At 41.2% G+C, this 19,389-nt stretch overlaps 1 protein-coding gene across 1 annotated transcript in view; it reads left to right on the top strand.

Annotated features, from left to right (window-relative positions):
* Nucleotides 1-12,080, top strand: part of WDHD1 (WD repeat and HMG-box DNA binding protein 1) — a 46,851-nt gene extending 34,771 nt beyond the window's left edge. The window contains exons 19-26 of the mRNA XM_045016932.1: nt 84-304; nt 2,179-2,306; nt 3,728-3,784; nt 4,052-4,095; nt 4,235-4,393; nt 4,828-4,961; nt 8,365-8,500; nt 11,154-12,080. Coding sequence (XP_044872867.1) covers nt 84-304; nt 2,179-2,306; nt 3,728-3,784; nt 4,052-4,095; nt 4,235-4,393; nt 4,828-4,961; nt 8,365-8,500; nt 11,154-11,357 — 1,083 coding nt within the window. The 3' untranslated portion in view covers nt 11,358-12,080. The remainder of the gene's footprint in view (nt 1-83; nt 305-2,178; nt 2,307-3,727; nt 3,785-4,051; nt 4,096-4,234; nt 4,394-4,827; nt 4,962-8,364; nt 8,501-11,153) is intronic.
* The last annotated feature ends 7,309 nt before the right edge of the window (nt 12,081-19,389 follow it).

Here is a 19,389-nt window from a genome sequence, read left to right as displayed (position 1 = left end):
ACTACGATTAATTATTCTCTTTGGGTTATTCTAGGAAGCATGCCTGTGGAGTATGTATCTAAAGGATTATTTTTCTTTGTTAGCTTTCTTGTAAACTGGAACGTGAATTTCGTTGTGTGGAGCTTGCTGATTTCATGACCCAAAATGCTGTCAGTTTAGCTATCAAGTATGCATCTCGCTCTAGAAAACTAATATTAGCCCAGCGGCTGAGTGAGATGGCTGTGGAGAAAGCGACAGAGATGGCAGCACCTGAAGAAGATGAAGAGGAGGAGGAGGAGGATTTCCGAAATCATCTGAATGCTGGGTAAAAAGAATTTTGACATGATAAAGGAACCTGCAGGGTTTTTTTTAATATGGATATATTCAAAATTATGGTGCAGCCAATCCAATTTTATTGTCCAATGCTATAACTTGCAATATATTTATTAGTGTTATGACAATTGGCTCTAATCCTAGTGTGATTCTACTCTAAAAATTGTCTCTATAAAAGTAGAGCTGTGTTGTTCAAAAGCTTTACTCCCTCTGGGGATTCATTGCAATAAGTTAGCTCTGAAGAGCCAGCAAAGCTAGAGAGAGTGGATTGGTTCATTTCCTGCGTATGTGTTGTTGGAAAATTTTTTATTTAAGTCACTCAGTTACCATACTAATGATGGTGGTATTTGAACCTATATAGAGTAGAATAGAACTAAGTTCTGATTGCAAACTACTGTTGGTGATGCATGAGGCTGAAGGAACTCAGATCAATTTCTTGAGATTCTAGGCTAGGTTGACAGTGTAGGGACTTAAGGCTAGTCTACACACAAAACTGATCCTGAAATAACTAGGTCAGTTTGATGCACACCTTTTGTTATTAATGTCCACACGCAGACTTGCACCAAAATAACAAAAATTGTGACTTAAAACCAAGTTAGTTATTTCAGTGCAAGAATGTGGTAGAATAGCCTTTAGTTGCGATTTACAGCCAAAGTGGATGTTCCTCACTGTCCCTGTCCCCCTAGGAGTAGACAGAGGATTAGAGGTGGTATTAAATGGCGTTACTAATCCAGTGATAGAAAAGCTTTCACAGCCTTTCACCAGCAGTGAGATAATGGCATCACAGTACAGTGCAGAAAGTTAGGAAGCTTATTTTGGTAGAAAGAAGTTTAATTTTGCAACAAGTCAAGGCCCATACATAAAAATGTCTGCAGGTTTACTTTGGAATATGTGGCTGCAAACAGGATGATAACTCCTTTCCAAGTAGTCTGCTCCAGTTTCCCGGTTCATGAATAGAAGCCACAGTCTAATGTTGGTGATTTCAGTCTCTTCTAGGGTTGGATTATATCACAAAAACTAGATATGTCTTATTGCCAGATTCAGTCGTTGCTGTAAGTGTCTTGTTGGAAAAAGAGAGCTTCTGTTTACATATACATACATTTTAGTAATCAGCAAAGATTGAGAAAGAAATACAGAAAATGTACTTGGTAATTTAATGGAATTTCAGTAAAATATAAGATCATATTTTCAACACTTGCTGCCTAAATTGCAGTTTGAAAATATATGCATCCAGTTATTTGGCTTTGTATTTGAATGAGTAGTTTGTGCATGTAATTGGCATGTATGCACAATTAAATGATTAGTCTTGAAAACTTGGCCCATTTATATTGTTGCAAATTGTCAACACTATATAGCAGAGATCTCAGATACTTTATCCCTTTCCTCAATAGTTAGCACCTTTCTCATTAACTCTTCCTTCAAAAATGGTTGCAATGTTCTTCTTACTCAGAGCGCACCTTACTCTTGCCTGTCTTGGGGAGTAAGGTAAAATTGTGTGGATCTGTCTTTGAGCCTTTGAGTTCTGGAGGTCAGTGCAGGCTGTTTTAATTCAATGTTGTGAACTTCAAGAGAACACATGTGATCCCACTTAGGGTCATAGGAGTACTGTGTTGGTGGCACTGACGTGGTTATTGATATTTAATTTATTAAACCCTTGAATTGTTTTGACTGTCTTATCACAGATTAATCAATAGCATAATAATAATAATAATAAAAAGCCCAGACTGTTTTCATTTTATTAAAATTAATACATAAATGTAACTTGGTCTCACTTTATTCCTTTCTGTTAATGAGCGTCCCTCTTTCCCTTTTGGATGAGGTGGAGTTTCATGCACAGCCTGATTAAAATTAATTATTTCCACTTAGTTATAGCAACTCTACAACAGAGTGGAGCCAGCCTCGAGTCAGAAACCTGCACGAACAAGATATGGAAGACAGCAAGGAAGCTGATGCAGTTGAGGAAGTGGAAGAAATGCCAGAAATGCAAAAATTTAGTAAGAAACACTTTTGGGGCAGGTTGGGAAGTTTACACTGATCTTTGTTTTACAGACTTAATAGGAATTTTTCATTGTGGAAATTCCTCTCATAACTTTATAAAATGGATTGGATGATAACACAACAATTTATATAGCATTTAACATTTTTAAAGAATTAATTTTCAGGACACCAGTGTGAGGTAAGTAAGTATCATCTCCATCTTACAAGGAAAGTGAGGCACAGATGTTAAGTGACACAGCAGGTCAGACACATAGGTAGAGCCCTGCATGGATACAAAATTTGTATCCTCAACCAAGCTGTAATCCACAAAAATGATCTGCGGATATAAAGCTGATATCCGCAGATTTGCAAGGCTTTAGATATAAAATTTGGATCCTCATCCATCCACGATCTGCAAAAATGGCCCATGGATATCCGTATCTGTGGATGCAAACCAGATAGCAGCAGATTTGTAGTGCTCTACACATAGGGTCTGATTCAAAGCCCACTGAAGTCAATGGAAAGAAATAAGGATTCTTGACTCCAGTTAGGACAAAACCATTAGACATGTTCTGTCTGGTTTGAACATCCCACTTAACTATGTTACTATCATTGCATTTTTTGTATGGTTTCATTTTTAACAATAGCACCTACTGACTTCTGGGTCACCTGATGGAACTGTTTCCTTGGTTTCAATCCAGCTCTTACATGGGCTGAATTAACAGAATGAAGGCACACCCTGGCTGTGTCCTCTCCCTAGCTGCCAATGCCCATTTTCTGGGGCACCTGAAGGAGAAGGGTTATAGGGAGCTTGTGATGCTCTGCTATATCTTTACTATCACTTCCAGACAGACTTTCTAGCACGCATCTCCTTGTGCTCTTTCCATTTCCCGCCTTCTGTGTATTAATACATATTTAGTAATATGAATGCTTTGGACTCTAAGATAGAGGGGTTGGAGGGGAAATAATCACTGAACTACGGTCTAGCACATGCTTACCATATTTTTTTGGAGGAGTGAAGGGTGCAAACACTGAAACTTGCTTTGAAGACCTGGAGTTATAAGTTTGTTTTTTCTTTTCTTAGTATGCTCTTTTCTATATTATGGTAACACTTTAAGTTCTAGAAATTCTTTTAAATAAATGCTGTTGCTTCTACTGCTAAAAAAGATGAAGTTTAAGTGGGGTTATCCATAAAAGTGGCAAAGTAAAGCTTATCTTATCAAAATAAATATTCAGCTCTTTCCTTCTTAGAAAAGGTGAGTCCAAATAGGGATACAATTATTTAAATGTGTCTGTTAAAGCACTTATACAAACACTAAAATATAAAGTAATGATGAAAGTTACATATGAGTTCACTAGGATTTTTTTAAAATGAGTTGTGCTGTTTTAATATTTGCATTTTGTTATGAATTTAAAATGCATCTTTTTATTCTTGAAGGACAAAATCCATTCTGCAAAACTGTAGGATTGCCAGAAATGTCTGCTCCTAAATCTGGTGAGTAAATCTCATTTTATTCCAATAAGAAAATGTTGTTGTCAGGTCTATCATTTTGTTGTCAGTATCTACCCATGTGCCTTTCCTCCTGTTTCCTAACATCCTAGTAAAAGTGCAGAACTTTCAGTTTTCATTTAACAGGCCGGAATACTTTAATTTTTCTAATTAAGGAAATAAAATTATAATTGTTCCATTTAAACATATGAAACACACACAATACTTTGCAGATTTTCATGTGTTGTTTCTTTTCCTTTTCTGTAACAAAAGCTGTAATTACAACTAGCAGTCAAGGACGAGTCAATCCCTTCAAGGTAAGAATTTTGCAGTTCATCTGATAGTGGGTTGTTTTTTGTTGTTGTTTAAGTTAAGATTTTCATATAAAAGAAATTCTTTGGAAAAGAAGACTCCCTTTTGTGACTGAAAATAAAATGCTACCGTTTGTTACTTTAGGTATCGGCTAATCAAAAAGACCCAACAGCTCACTCAGCTAATATTCTAGATAATATGAGCAAGTTCTCCAAGAATACCCCAACACCTAACAGCCGGGCTGTAAACAAACAAAAGTCTCCAGTTATAAAGCCTCTGATCCCCAAGCCCAAATCCAAGCAGGTAATGTTTCCGGTCTTTACACTAGTTCAGTGAGCAAAAAGTTAGTGAGCAAAATTGATTTTTCCCTGCTCTTATTGTATATAGGAAACACTGTTGATTGAATGAAACAACCCAGATGGTAAACTCTGTCCAAGCAGAGTACAGAAAAGTGTACAACTATACCATGTGCATACTAAAAAGCAATATGAGACTTTTTTTGTCCAGCTGTAGAAAGCATGCCCTTGCAGTGACTTCAGTAGTTATTCTTATTTAATAATAGAGTATTAATAATACACATGTACTCTCTTAAGGTTTTAAACCATCAGTTTAACAGCAGAAACCCTCAGTAAAATCGCTTTTCCTTGGGATGATGTGTTTTATATTGTCAGATGTAGACGTATTCACAATGTGTAAATATCACCAGTGAATTTTTCTAAATCTATAAATTTTTATAGGCTTTAGCAGCCACTTTTTTCCAGCCCCGTCCACCCCATGCTGGTGACAAAACAGTAGAAGAAAAAGAAGAAAAGGCTGAAAATATATTGCCTGAAATCCAAGCTGCTGTCACTGAAAACACTGAAAACAAAAGGTGAGTGAATACAAGGGATTTGTTTCTCACATAACACTTAATTTTAATGTATACACTTGACACAATTTCAGAAATGTCTGCATTTCTAATATCAGGCTCATTAATTGTTGCTATTTCATTTTTCTCATTTGCACATCAATGTTCTTTAATTCTTTAGACCTGGCTAGTCTCAGGGTATGTCTGCTTTGCGGCCTGGGGTGTGAATAGTAACTCTGAGATGTACCCATGCTAGCTGTACTCTAGCTAGCTTGCTAAAAATAGAAGTGAGGATGCTGCAGCGTGGGCTTCAGCAGTTGCTGCACAAGTGAGTATATACCCAGCAGGGTCAGGTGGACTTGTGCAGCCCGCACTGAAGCCTGTGCTGCAGCATCATCACTTCTATTTTTAGCGAGCTAGCTAGATTATATGAGCTGCTATTCATGCCCCAGGCTGCAATGTTGACTTACCGTAGAAGTGTTGCATTTTTTTTAAAGTTTGGTTTGAACATTTTGGAACATAATAATATATGGAGATATACCTATCTCATAGAACTGGAAGGGACCTTGAAAGGTCATTGAGTCCAGTCCCCTGCCTTCACTAGCAGGACCAAGTACCATCCCTGACAGATTTTTGCCCCAGATCCCTAAATGGCCCCTTCAAGGATTGAACTCACAACTCTGGGTTTAGGAGGCCAATGCTCAAGCCACTGAGGGTACGTCTACACTACGGGACTATTCCGAATTTGCATAAACCGGTTTTGTAAAACAGATTTTATAAAATCGATTGCGCGCGGCCACACTAAGCGCATTAATTCGGTGGTGTGCGTCCGCGGTCCGAGGCTAGCGTCGGCTTCTGGAGCGTTGCACTGTGGGTAGCTATTCCCTAGCTATCCCATAGTTCCCGCAGCCTCCCCCGCCGCCCCTTGGAACTTCCGGGTTGAGATCCCAGTGCCTGATGGGGCAAAAATCATTGTCGCGGGTGGTTCTGGGTAAATGTCGTTAGTCACTCCTTCCTCTGGGAAAGCAACGGCAGACAAGCATTTCGCGCCTTTTTCCCCTGGATTGCCCTGGCAGATGCCATAGCATGGCAATCATGGAGCTTGTTTTGCCTTTTGTGACTCTCACCGTATGTGTACTAGATGCCGCTCACAGAGGCGATTCAGCAGCGCTACACAGCAGCATGCTTTTGCTTTTGCATGACAGCAGAGATGGTTACCAGCCATATTGCACCATCCAAACCCTTCCATAAATTGGAACTAAGATGATCATGGCTACCAATCCTTTTGTACCATTTGCTGCTGTCATAAGTGCCCCTGGCTGCTCTTAGCCAGGGGCGCAAAAGCCAAAATTGGGAATGACTCCCTGAGTCAATCCCTCCTTTTTGGTATCTAAAAATAGAATCAGTCCTGCCTAGAATATAGGCAAGTGTACTAGATAACCACTGTATCATAGAACCAGAGAGCACAGCTGCTCTGTGTCAGATCCTGCAGAAATTATGATCTGTATGCTATTCACAGGGGGTGCTCCTGTAACAACACCACCGGTTCATTCCGTTCTTACCCCAGCCTTCCTGGGCTACCATACCATTGTCCCCCCACTTGTGTGATGAAGTAATAAAGAATGCAGGAATAAGACATGGTGACTTGTTAGTGAGAAATGAGTGGAAGGCACCCTCCAGCTGCTATGATAGTCCAGACAGGACATTAAGCAGTGTGTAGGAGAGAAGCCCAGCATCCCTCTGCTAGTCCAGGGGCAACTGAATCTTTTCTTTACACATGAAGGGTGGGGGCTGATGGAGCTCAGCCCCCTGTTGCTATGATGACGATGGTTACCAGCCATATTGCACCATCCACCACCAGAAAAAATTAGGGCCAGGCGCCCTTGATCGACCTGACGGATGCTAGTCAGCATGGTTACTGCCCCATGTGCCAAGAGGCTGATGACGAGGACGGTTACCAGTCCTTTTGTACCATCAGCCACCCATGGCAGGGGGGGAGTGAGGATGTTGGTGTTGACCGCTGCAGCATCGTGTCTATCTGCAGCATTCAGTAAAGATAGGGTGACATGTAAAAGAGTCAGAGGATTGTTTTCCCTTTCGCTTCTGGGGGTGTGTGGGGGGGGGTGAGTAGATTGCCAAGCTATGCCCTGACCCACCGCGGACACTGTGTTTGACCCTAGAAGCATTTGGAGCTCAGCCAAGAATGCAAATACTTTTCGGAGGCTGCAGGAACTGTGGGATAGCTTCAGTCCTCCAGTCCATGAGCGTCCATTTGATTCTTTGGCTTTCCGTTACGCTTGTCACGCTGCAGTGCGCTGAGTCCCTGCTATGGCGTCTGTCTGGAGATTTTTAAAAAAGGATTCTGAATTTCATCTTCTGTAACGGAGCGCTGATAGAACGGATTTGCCTGCCCTTACAGCGATCACATCCGCATGGTCCGTGCTGGAGCTCTTTTTTTATTTTGATTTCGGACTGCATCGCCACCTGTGCTGATCGGAGCTCCACGCTGGGCAAACAGGAAATATTCAAAAGTTCGCGGGGCTTTTCCTGTCTACCTGACCACTGCATCCAAGTTCAGATTGCGGTCCAGAGCGGTCACTGGTGCACTGTGGGATAGCTCCCGGAGGCCAATGCCGTCGATCAGCGTCCACACTAACCCTAATCCGATATGTTAATACCGATACTAGCGTTACTCCTCTCGTTAGGGAGGAGTACAGAAACCGGTTTAAAGAGCCATTAAAATCGATATAAGGTGCCTCCTAGTGTGGACGGTTGTGGCGTTAAATCGGTTTTACGCTCCTAAAACCGGTTTAAACGCCTAGTGTAGACCAGGCTTGAGCTACCATGAGCTATCAAGTGGTGTGTCAGCACTTCTGTTATATTCATCTTCGGAGTCTCACTAGCTAATTGAGTGAAAACTTAGCTGCCTCGCCTCTAGCGGTAGTCGTTACACATCAAGGTTGTGGGAATGATTTCTGATGGCATTGGAATGAGACAAAGCTGTATAAAACCATGATAAGAGCATTCATTAATAAGTTTTCACATGAAAAGGTGGAAGTACCCATACCAACTGTAAGAGGCGAATTAATTAAGAGAAGCTATTATCAGCAGGGGAGAAAAACTTTTGAAGTGATAATCAAGATGGCCCATTTCAGACAGTTGACACAAAGGTGTGAGGATACTTTAACATGGGGAAATAGATTCAATTAGTGTAATGACCGAGCCATTCCCAGTCTCTGTTCAAACCTAAGTTAATGTTATCTAGTTTGCATATTAATAGAAACTGCTGAGTATGCTGACTTGCTTTTCTAGACAGGATCTCTGTGGCAATAAAAAATACTCCAATCAGTTATTGTTGCAAATGCTATTTTTGTAAAATTATTCTATAGGCTTCATATGCTGGAAATTATTTTTGTGACAATTTTAGACCAAAGACAGGATTCCAAATGTGGCTAGAAGAAAACAGAGAGAGTATTTTGGCAGATAATCCTGATTTGGAGGAAGCTGACATAATAAAAGAAGGCATGAGTCGATTTAGAGTGCTGTCATCTGATGAAAGGATGGTAAGAAAGCCGTGTTGCACTATATTTTTCAATAATTGTTTCTCTTTTACCACTGAATCCTGTGGAAATTCCAGTTTTGAAATTTCCTTAAATGCTGCTGCTCTCCATCTGGACTCAAAATATTATACCATGCCAAAACCCAAAATACATGCTTTAATTATCAGCCAGATCTTAATAAATTGTTTGTTTTCATAATGATTTAGAGGAAGGAGTAATGTTTACAATAGTAAATTGCAGACATGAAATCAGATTTGGAGAGGATGCAGAGACTAGGAAAGGAAGGAATTTAAAAGTTCAGCGAAGTGGTCAAGAATTAGTAAGGTGAAAGAAAAGGTAAAAACACCAAGCGGAAGTTCAAAATGGGAAAATACTTGTTACAAAGGAGAAATATTGAGAAAGGCCTAGATGTGATCACAAGTAGCAAATTAGACAAGCACTTACAGTCTGAAGGTGTAGCAAATGCCATAATGGTATGTATAAATAAGCTGCGGCATGTAAGAGCAAGGAGGTAATAGTTCCTCACAAAGCCTTGGTTAGACCATGTTTATGTAAAATAGTGTGTGCAGCATTGTCTTGTCTTGTTTTCCTTTACATGTCTTTTCTGTAACAAATAAGAAAACTTTGCTATTTTGGACCTGTAGTGATCTAATGGTGCAAATATTAGTGATTAGATGTCCAAATTTCACCTGGAAAAACAAACGGACCAAGGCCTGAATAAAACCTGTTTTTTAAAATGCATAGACTACAGAAATCAACAAAAAAGAACAGGAGTACTTGTGGCACCTTAGAGACTAACAAATGTATTTGAACATAAGCTTTCGTGGGCTACAGCCCACTTCATCGGATGCATGTAGTGGAAAATACAGTAGGAAGATATAGATAGATAAATAGGTATAGATATATATATATATACCTAATATATACACAGAGAACATGAAACAATGGGTGTTACCATACATACTATAAAGAGAGTGATCAGTTAAGGTGAGCTATTATCAGAAGGAGAGAAAAAGAACTGTTTGTAGTGGTAATGAAAATGGCCCATTTTCAGCAATTGACAAGGAGATGCAAGGAACTTGGCGGGGGGGGAATAAGCATGGGGAAATAGTTTTACTTTGTGTAATGGCCCATCCACTCCCAGTCTTTATTCAAGCCTAGTTTGATGGTGTCCAATTTGCGAATTAATTCCAATTCAGCAGTCTCTCGTTGGAGTCTGGTTTTGAAGGTCTTTTTGTTGTAATATTGTGACTTTTAGGTCTGTAATCGAGTGGCCAGGGAGATTGAAGTGTTCTCCAACTGGTTTTTGAATGTTATAATTCTTGACGTCTGATTTGTGTCCATTTATTCTTTTACATAGAGACTGTCCGGTTTGGCCAATGTACATGGCAGAAGGGCATTGCTGGCACATGATGGCATATATCACATTGGTAGATGTGAATAGATATGTGGACAGAGTTGGCAACGGGCTTTGTTGCAAGGATAGGTTCCTGGGTTAGTGTTTTTGTTGTGTGGTGTGTGGTTGGTGGTGAGTATTTGCTTCAGGTTTGGGGGTTGTCTGTAAGCAAAGACTGGCCTGTCTCCCAAGATCTGTGAGAGTGATGGATTGTCCTTCAGGATAGGTTGTAGATCCTTGATGATGTGCTGGAGAGGTTTTAGTTGGGGGCTGAAGGTGATGGCTATTGGTGTTCTGTTACTTTCTTTGTTGGGTCTGTCCTGAAGTAGGTGACTTCTGGGTACTCATCTATCTCTGTCATTCTGTTTCTTCACTTCAGCAGGTGGGTATTGTAGTTGTAAGAACTCTTGATAGAGATCTTGTAGGTGTTTGCCTCTGTCTGAGGGGTTGGAGCAAATGCGATTGTATCATAGAGCTTGGCTGTAGACAATGGATCGAGTGGTGTGGTCTGGATGAAAACTGGAGGCATGTAGGTAAGTATAGCGGTCAGTAGGTTTCCGGTATAGGGTGGTGTTTATGTGGCCATCATTTATTAGTACTGTAGTGTCCAGGAAGTGGATCTCTTGTGTGGACTGGTCCAGGCTGAGGTTGATGGTGGGGTGGAAATTGTTGAAATCATGATGGAATTCCTCAAGGGCTTCTTTTCCATGGATCCAGATGAAGATTTCATCAATGTAGCGCAAGTAGAGTAGGAGTGTTAGGGGTGTTAAAAAATCAACAAAGTGACCATAACTGTACTCTAAAGCCTGAGGCATTAAATATCCATCATGCTAAATTGAGAGAAACATAATTTTTTTTTTTTTGGTGGTTGGGGGGCGGGGGGGAATTGTTGTATCACTGACATTTTTTTTGTTGTCAAAATTACTTAAACACAACCTTACCATGGTGTGTGTGCATTTAGAACAAAGGACCATTGAATAATTTGTCAAGAGTGATCATTAAAATACTACCATTAGCGTTCACAACTAGACTACTTAGGATATTGATGTAACAAAGAGTCCTGCAGTAGCACAAGCTGGACTCAGGAAGTAATTTCCAACCTTACCAATGTCTCTCAAACCTTAGCGGTGGTCAGTGTAGTCACTATTCCAATGCTGCCTTATTCTGCAGACATTTTCTTTCTGTGATTATATGGTAGGATATTAGAATTCACTATATTATGCTTTGGTTTTACTTTTTTAATGTACCTGCTTTTTTAAGGTCTGGACAGAGAAAGCCAAAGGAGTAGCAGCTAGTAATTCAGCTGAAGCAAAAAAGCGGAAGCGCCCAGCAGATGCAAAGAACGAGGGGAAAGAGAAACGAGAAGAAAAATCAAAGGAGGACTCCAGTTTGCCCAAAAAACGGAAGCCATTAGATCCATCTATAAATGTCAGATTGTCAGCCTTTGCATTCAAGCAGAGCTAAATTAAAATTGGTACCTTTCCACTGTTTTCTTGTCTCAAGACATTAGTTTCTCCTTTACTGAGAAATTTGCCAACATACTCCAAGTGCACTTGCAAAAAGAATGAGTGTTTTGTCCTAAACGTTCCTTTACAAAGTGGAATGATGGAAATGATGCAGCATCCCTGAGATCCTGGATGCAAATAAGTTTTTATATAAAGTGTGTATAGTTGATACAAATAGTGATAATTCATTGATTATTTTGTAGATATAAGGCCAAATTCTATGATGTTGTGTGGCCTTTGTGTGCCGTACCGCTCATGATATTTGACCCTAAAGCCAGTTAGGCCATGGAGAATCAGCAAAGTGTAAGGATGATCTCATGGTGTTGTAGAGCCAATGTAGGGGCTCTTGTGTCACTTACTCTTATCCTGTCAAGGTAGCAAGGAGAAGACGCAATGGGGGGAGAGAGAGATGCCCCTGTACCATACTGATCTTTGGCTGCAGTTACAGCTCCTTGTGATGATTTCCAGCCATTGAGCTCCAGCGCCTAATTTAGTACTGAGGGTCCATCCATGTACCGAAGCTGTACTGGGAACAGTGGGTGTACAGAGGAGAGATTTAAGCCGTCTTGTGTGTACATGTGTATGCTCCTCCCCCAATCTACACTCTGTAGAAGAGCTCTACCCCAGGATTTGGTCACTCTTAACTTTTGAATTTGTGGGTTTTGTATGTAATATTTGTTTAAAATAAAATGTGAACATTTCTGTGTTTAGGTTGGTGGAAGTCTCCTTTTCAATTTTTGCATGTTGCACTAGGAAGTAGACTTGCACCCAGGGCCAGCTCCAGGCACCAGCAAAGGAAGCAGGTGCTTGGGGTGGCCAAAGGAAAAGGGCGGCACGTCCGGTCGTCGTCGCTGGGTCCCTCAGTCCCTCTCTGAGCGAAGGACCCGCCGCCGAATTGCTGCCGAAGAAGCGGCGCAGTAGAGCTGCTGCTGAAGTGCCACCAATCGCGGCTTTATCTTTTTTTTTTCCTGCTTTGCCGCCTGGGGTGGCCAAAAAGCTGGAGCCGGCCCTGCTTGCACCTCATAGTCGGAAGCCAGTTATAAACACCATTCTTGCAGATGGATAAAACACAGTGTCTGATGACTGGAAGTCAAGCACACATTGATTTTGATTTAAGATCTGGGAGTAACAGCTTTAGCTTTTCACTGTAGCAAGTCAAATTTGAAGGGCTACAGTCATTTAGTATTTTTTTCCTCCTTCAGTCTGGTAATTCTACTGAGATGTTAAGCTGCTGCCCATTCAGTAGGAATCATGAGTTTTTAGTGTTCAAATCAGTTAGAAGCAAGACATAAAACTGAGATTCTGCAAAAACCCCTTAAATCCTAGAGAATTTAAATTTCAGAGGTTAGTGATAAATTGAGAATTTTTGTTCGTTTTAACATTCTTCATTTTGAAAAGCTTGACCTTGAGATTTCAGTGTATCACAGCATTTTTAATTATATGTGGAAAAGTGGAGGTGATTGTGGCAGCTATTGTTGCTAAGGGTAAGCAAATGGAAGAAAATCTGAAGATGTATTAACCCAGTTAATATAAAGCTTAAATAATAATCTAATTGATAAATACAAACTTTTTTCATACTGTTTTTACTCTTACATGCTTTTAAACAAATGACATACATAAGGCACGGTACACATCAATAAGTAAAAAGAGAGAAAACAGATTAAGCCATTCTGGGATCAATATGCAAATACTATTATTTTAGAAAATACTGACTAAATTCCTAAGACTTACACCTATCTCACATGTCTGGTCCTGGCAGCATGACAAGTGCAGGAGGCTGGAGCCTTCATTGACCTCACTCCACACTGCATCTCCAACCAAGGTCTGTCCTCAGAGTCTGTTCTATCTTGCAATCACAGGGTGTGGTTGCAGCACACGTAGATATACGTGAGCTAGCTTTAATCGAGCTAGCTTGAGTACCGAAGCAGTGACACTGTGGCAGTGCATACTTCAAAACAGGCTAGCCCTGCAAGTAATTACCCAGGGTTTGTGGTGGGTTTCTCCAGTCTGTACTGATGTGCATGCTGCTGCTGCTTTACTACTACCAGGACTTGAGCTAGCTCCGTCTAAGCTAACTTGGGTATGTCTACTTAAGCTGCAATCAGCCCCTATGACTGCAATAGAGACACCCTCAGTCTGCTTCTCTAGCACGATCTATGTACTGTTAATCTAGAAGGTGTTTATGGCTGTAAATAAGCGTCTTTCACCTGTTGGCAGTCATAGACCTTGTGCTAGCCACCCTTCATTTGGGTTAAATGGAAGAAATAATTGAGCTCCTTGATGGAGTGAGATAGCTAAAACAGTAGGAACCACGGACCAAGGTACTAGATCTCATGGGAAGGGAGAATAAGAGGGATTTCCCTGGGACTGACTGAAATGCTGGGGCACTGATCTGGAGCCAGAGCGGCATTTGTGAGCATGGCCCTGAGAGAGAGAGAGAGAGAGCTCCTTGGGGCACAGGACACAGTTGCCAACTTTCATGTGGTAAATAAGCACCCTGACTTTCACAATAAGCAAAAGATCACGCTAATTCCATTTCAAAACAAGCCAATCCCTCAGAACCCCAACACTCTGTGACTAGATCCCCTCGGCGTGCAGTCCGGGACTGTGGTGGGCCCGCTGTGCACCCCTGACTCTTTCCCCCTGTTTGCCCCTTGTCCCTGCTTGCAGGGAGCCAATCAAAAGAGAAAAAAAAAGGGCAACAAGCTACAAGCCAAAATCTAGCCAATTAAGCCTAAAACAAGCCCAATTTCTGCATTTTTTTCCACAGGTTTGGCATGTCTGGCACAGGACTGTCTGCAAAGGCAGCCTTGGAAATCATGAGCAAGGAAACTGCCTGCTGTTGTTCGTTCATTCAGTGTTCAGGGAAACAGGACTTTGTGTACATTCTTTTTAAGTAAACAGGATTGCACTGAGGAAATATCTGATTCACATAATCAATTTCTCTTCCTAATGGGAACAGCCCAGTGAGGCTCTGAATATTGGCTAACCCGCTCGGGTCAAGGAGCGACTGTCTTCTCCTTAGTGTTGGTGAGAGAGTCTTTGCCGTGGCTCCTGTCATTTGGAGTGAACTACCTCTTAGCCTCACTGCTTTCACCCCTCTTCAAATCCTCACTGAAGTATCTTTTTGGTCAGTTTAACTTTATTTCTGTGGGGGAAGGGGTTGTTTTGTTTTGCTCAACCATCTCATTGCATGTGACCCTAGAAAGCTGTTTTCTCGTGCATTGTCAGAAAGGTGACATACAAAATGAAGTTGTATGGACAAAATGGGTAACAGTTACTACCGTAAGAACAGGAGTACTTATGGCACCTTAGAGACTAACACATTTATTTGCACATAAGCTTTCAAATAAATTTGTTAGTCTCTAAGGTGCCACAAGTATGCCTGTTCTTTTTGCGGATACAGACTAACACGGCTGCTACTCTGAAACCAGTTACTACAGTATTCACGATAAAAGAATAGCTTTACCCATCTTTGCTGAACCCCTTTAGGTGTTTAAGTTTACTTGGCATCTGCTTTTGCTGTCATTTTGGTTGCTACAGTAACTCATAGCAAGATCGCCATAAAATTTCACCATTGATAGCAGCGTAAAGTCTCAGCTATGACTCAGTATAGCAATTTTCTGCAATGGAGAATCATTGCAATTAGACCATATATATCTGTCTCATACTGTCAATGCCTAGGTCAGAGATGCTTCTTGCTGAAAAGCTGTGACTGCTACAATTTACCCAGTAATCTAAAAAAAACCTATAGTCTGTAAGGATGCACACATCATGCTGCAATGGTCACAAAATGAAAGTTGTGTGGTGGCTTTTAATGGCTGATGTTTCAGTGGTTGCACATCCACTCAGTTACATAAAGAAACTAGGGCTGTAAAATATTAAACGGTTAACCCATAAGCATTAATCTTACCAGTTAACCCACCCTAACTGTTAACCCTCAACCCGAGGCCAGCGAATCCCAGCCCCAACCACGCCGACCAGCCAAATCCAGCCATGCTGGGCGGAGCAGCCCCAGCTGCCCACTAGCCAGAGCAGCCCTGGTCCAGCCAACTGACTCCAGCCGACTCCACCAGAGCAGCCCCAGCCGTGCCGGCTGGCTGACCCCAGCCTCGCTGACTGGCCAGCCAGCCCCAGCCCTGGGGCTGCTCTGGCGGATGCGGCTGGAGTCGCCAGCCCCAGCCCTGGGCTGGCTGGAGCAACGCCAGCTGGAGCAGCCCCAGTCCCTCTGCCTTTAATTGGTTAACTGACTAAACGGTTAACTTTTTAAACAATATTTACATTCGTAAAAGATCAGGGGGGTAGCCGTGTTAGTCTGGATCTGTAAAAGCAGCAAAGACATGCATCCGACGAAGTGGGTATTCACCCACGAAAGCTCATGCTCCAATACATCTGTTAGTCTATAAGGTGCCACAGGACTCTTTGCTGCTTTTATTCCTAAAAGAATAACTTTGAGGCCCTATCTTAAAGAAGGGTTTTATACGTGCAACACTTGAGGTTTGAGTCTAATACATGCTGAGACCCATTGACTTTAAATAAGAGTTACAGTACTCAGCCACCCTAAAGATCAGATTAAATTGAACACAGGCAAAACATACCTGAATACCAGGGATGATATTGCATTTCATAACTTACACACCTCTTCAAGAGAGAAACATTTGTGCTATAAGTAAGTAAAATACACCAATCATCCTACTAAGGAACATTTTCTTTGGCCTTCCAAGCACTTGCTCCATAATATTTGAGTCCAAAAAAAGACAGTTATGCAAGGCTTTCAAGCTGTGCCAATCGGACTGAGGATTTTTTTTTTTAAAAGGTGAGATTTTAAATGCCTCATTCAAACACAGAGCAAAATCCTTCATCAGAGGAAAGAGTTAAACTTCCTTAAAATTAACACACACTGAGGGAGCTTCCAACCCAGAGACGTTTCGAAGGTGTGTGTGTGTGTGGTTGTCTGAGTGAAGAAAAATGTGCTTTTTCCCCAATGGCACAAATTCATGTCTGCCAGACTCACACAGCCTCTGCACTTGGTTCAGAGATCTGTTTAATGATCTGGTAGGTGGGCTGCCTGAGGGCACCAAGGATGATGCTTGGGCTCACAAAGAATTGCTGAAATGTACTTTGCATAGCTTGCTTTGTTTTATTTTCTCTGGCCTGTACTGCCAAGGTACTTGCAAAAATAAAACCTGGTATTGCTTCTTTCTTCCCCACCCACCCACCCCCCGCTCCAATTTCTTAGCCACTTGTTTTACATAAGTCTGTGATGATTCATTTTTTTGGAATCTGAAGACTCCTGAGCATAAAATAGTATCTGTAGTCCTCAGAATATTTCATCTGTCCACATTGTTTTCTTTCACTTCCCTTTAAATAACAGCAATAATCAACCCCATGTCCAGGATGTTAAATATCCATGAGGTTTAAACAATATATAGTCAAATAAAATACTGTAGAGTTTATACCTGTGACAGTCTGTATCATTATTCACCCCTTTTACAAGACTATGATATCTTTTGTGCAAAGTATACCTTGTGAGGTATCATTTGAAAAGTCATAATTTGCTGATCATTACTGTCCTGGTAAACTATGTGTGGCAACATTGTATGTAAAGTTATAAGATTCTACTGTATGATATTACTCAGACATGTTCCAAACCAGTTCCTCAGAGACAAAAGGCAGACTGATGCCTCAGCCAGGAGTAAACAAAATCAAATGAACTATCACCTGGGTAAGTGGCCATTCTTTGACAGGAAAAAAGGGTCTGAGCAAGAAATTTACATCTTGTCAAACAAACAGCTGGAGGTTCCCATCCCCACTGACTTTGTCTCCTGAGCCCCAGCTGCAGATGATTTTCAAAAAGGAAAAGAGAACTATAAGAAAGGGGAACAGATGCCCCCAAAATACCCCTTTTCTCTCTGCCCACAGCATCAACAACACCTGTAGGACAAGGAAAATAACACTGAACTAAGGGAGGCATCTTAGCTGGATGGAATTCAGCCAGTAAGATTGCTGAAGTATATGGTGAGAGAGACCTTTGCTTTGAATTCATTTAGCTTGTTAAGTTATATATTAGTTGCGTTTTACCTTTTTCTATCTTGTAACCAATTCTGACTTTTATGCCTCACTACTTATAATCGCTTAAAATCTATCTTTCTGTAGTTAACACGTTTGTTTTATTTAAACCAGTGTGTTTGGACTGAAGTGTTGCTAACAGGATTTGTGCATATCATTTTCTGTTAATAAAATGATACTTTATATGAGCTTGTGTTGTCCAGGAGAGGGCTGGGCAGTACAAGCGTCACATTTGGGGAGGAAAGCCTGGGACTGGTAATTTGCTGGTGTTGCTCTGCAGTGTAATTCAAGAGTGGTTTGCCATAGCTCTTATACAGTATAGCTGGGAGTAATTTACATGCTGGAGGCGGTGTGAGAGCAGATCAGGAGTGGTTGTTCTCACAGCAAAGCAGTGTGAAAGGCACCTCAGGCTGGAAAACTGAGGGGACGCAGTTGTTCAACAGTGCAATGTGTACCCTGGGATAATGTCACAATGCCTTTTAATACAAAGATTTTAAAGACCTCTTAATTTTCTTTCCTAACTTGCATGGGAAAAGATTATTTTATGGAATAACATTTGACTGAAAAGCTTATCTCATCATTTTGTATCAGTGAATTAGCAATGCAATTTTTAATTAAGATACTCATCTCCATTAGGTGAAGAAAAATGACTCTCCACTGCCTGCGTCATTTGGGATGCTCAGGGCTCCTCCTAGTGTTCTCTAGTATTATACATGAAGGATAAACTTGGTTCTGTGCATTTAAATATTGTCTTAACATTGCATGTTGTGTCTAGCTAAAATAGACCCTCCCTAAATTGAGTTTCTGAAAAATCTATCAGTTCTTCAAGGTTTACTATTAGCCAGGATGAGCAGGGATGGTGTCCCTAGCCTCTCTTTGGCAGAAGCTGGGAATGGGTGACAGGGGATGGATCACTTGATGATTACCTGTTCTGTTCAATTCTTCTGGGGCACCTGGCATTGGCCACTGTTGGAAGACAGGATACTGGGCTAGATGGACCTTTGGTCTGACCCAGTATGGCTGTTTTTATGTTCTGCTGCAATAGTTACTCATTGAGGCATTCCAATAAGCCACGTGCTCCTTCCCAGCACACTCGTGATTTCTTTTGCATTTCTGTTTACTGATTACCCAATAGTTACTTATTTTTCTAATTCTTACCTTCCCCTTTTTGTTGCTGCAAGAATGAGTAGCACAACATGACTGAGATGTATGTTCAACGTACAGGGCTAGGGCTGTAAGTTCTTTCAAAGAAGCAGCTGCTCTGGCATTGGCCAGTGTTGGCATTTCAATAGCCTGTAACAATGTGCTTGGGCTTGGACAACTTGGTTAACTGATTTGGGATGTGTTCTTATTACTAGATGACAGCAGCAAAGTGGTTATTTAAGTGAAATGTCTGGATTTGCCATTTAAGGTTGTTGTGGGCTGCATAACTCTATCAGCCCACTGGCTGGGGATGGATTCAGAGCATTGAGACAGCAGAGTCTGACATGATGTTTCTTGTTTTAATCTTTGTTCCAGTATGAAATGTGTCCCAAGTCCAGTCTCCATGAGCATGCCCCCTCCTGTGCATGTGGATTATAGCACCATAGCAGCATGTCTGACCCCTCATGAGATGGCTCAACAGTGCACACCCTGTTTGCTAGTGAGAGCTATTTCACATTAGGCCATATCATCTCCATGTTGTGAAATACACTTCATGAAGAATGTCTGAAACTTTTCTAATGAAATATAATGGGTGGCAAAAAAAATAATCCTATCTTACCTCTCCTATCTATAGTATTTCCAAGGCAATGGGCTCAATTCTGGCCTTGAGCGATTAGACTGAGAGCAACACAACCTTATTTTACCTACCTGTGGCATCCTCTTGCCACAGAAATAAACAAACAAAGGTGTGTGTAACAATAGCTGCCATTCTGTGGTTT

The sequence above is a fragment of the Mauremys mutica genome, chromosome 4 (assembly GCF_020497125.1).
Source record: "Mauremys mutica isolate MM-2020 ecotype Southern chromosome 4, ASM2049712v1, whole genome shotgun sequence".
NCBI classification, from domain to species: domain Eukaryota; kingdom Metazoa; phylum Chordata; order Testudines; family Geoemydidae; genus Mauremys; species Mauremys mutica.
Note: the sequence above shows the minus strand (reverse complement) of the source record. Positions and strands in the feature narration are given on the sequence as shown.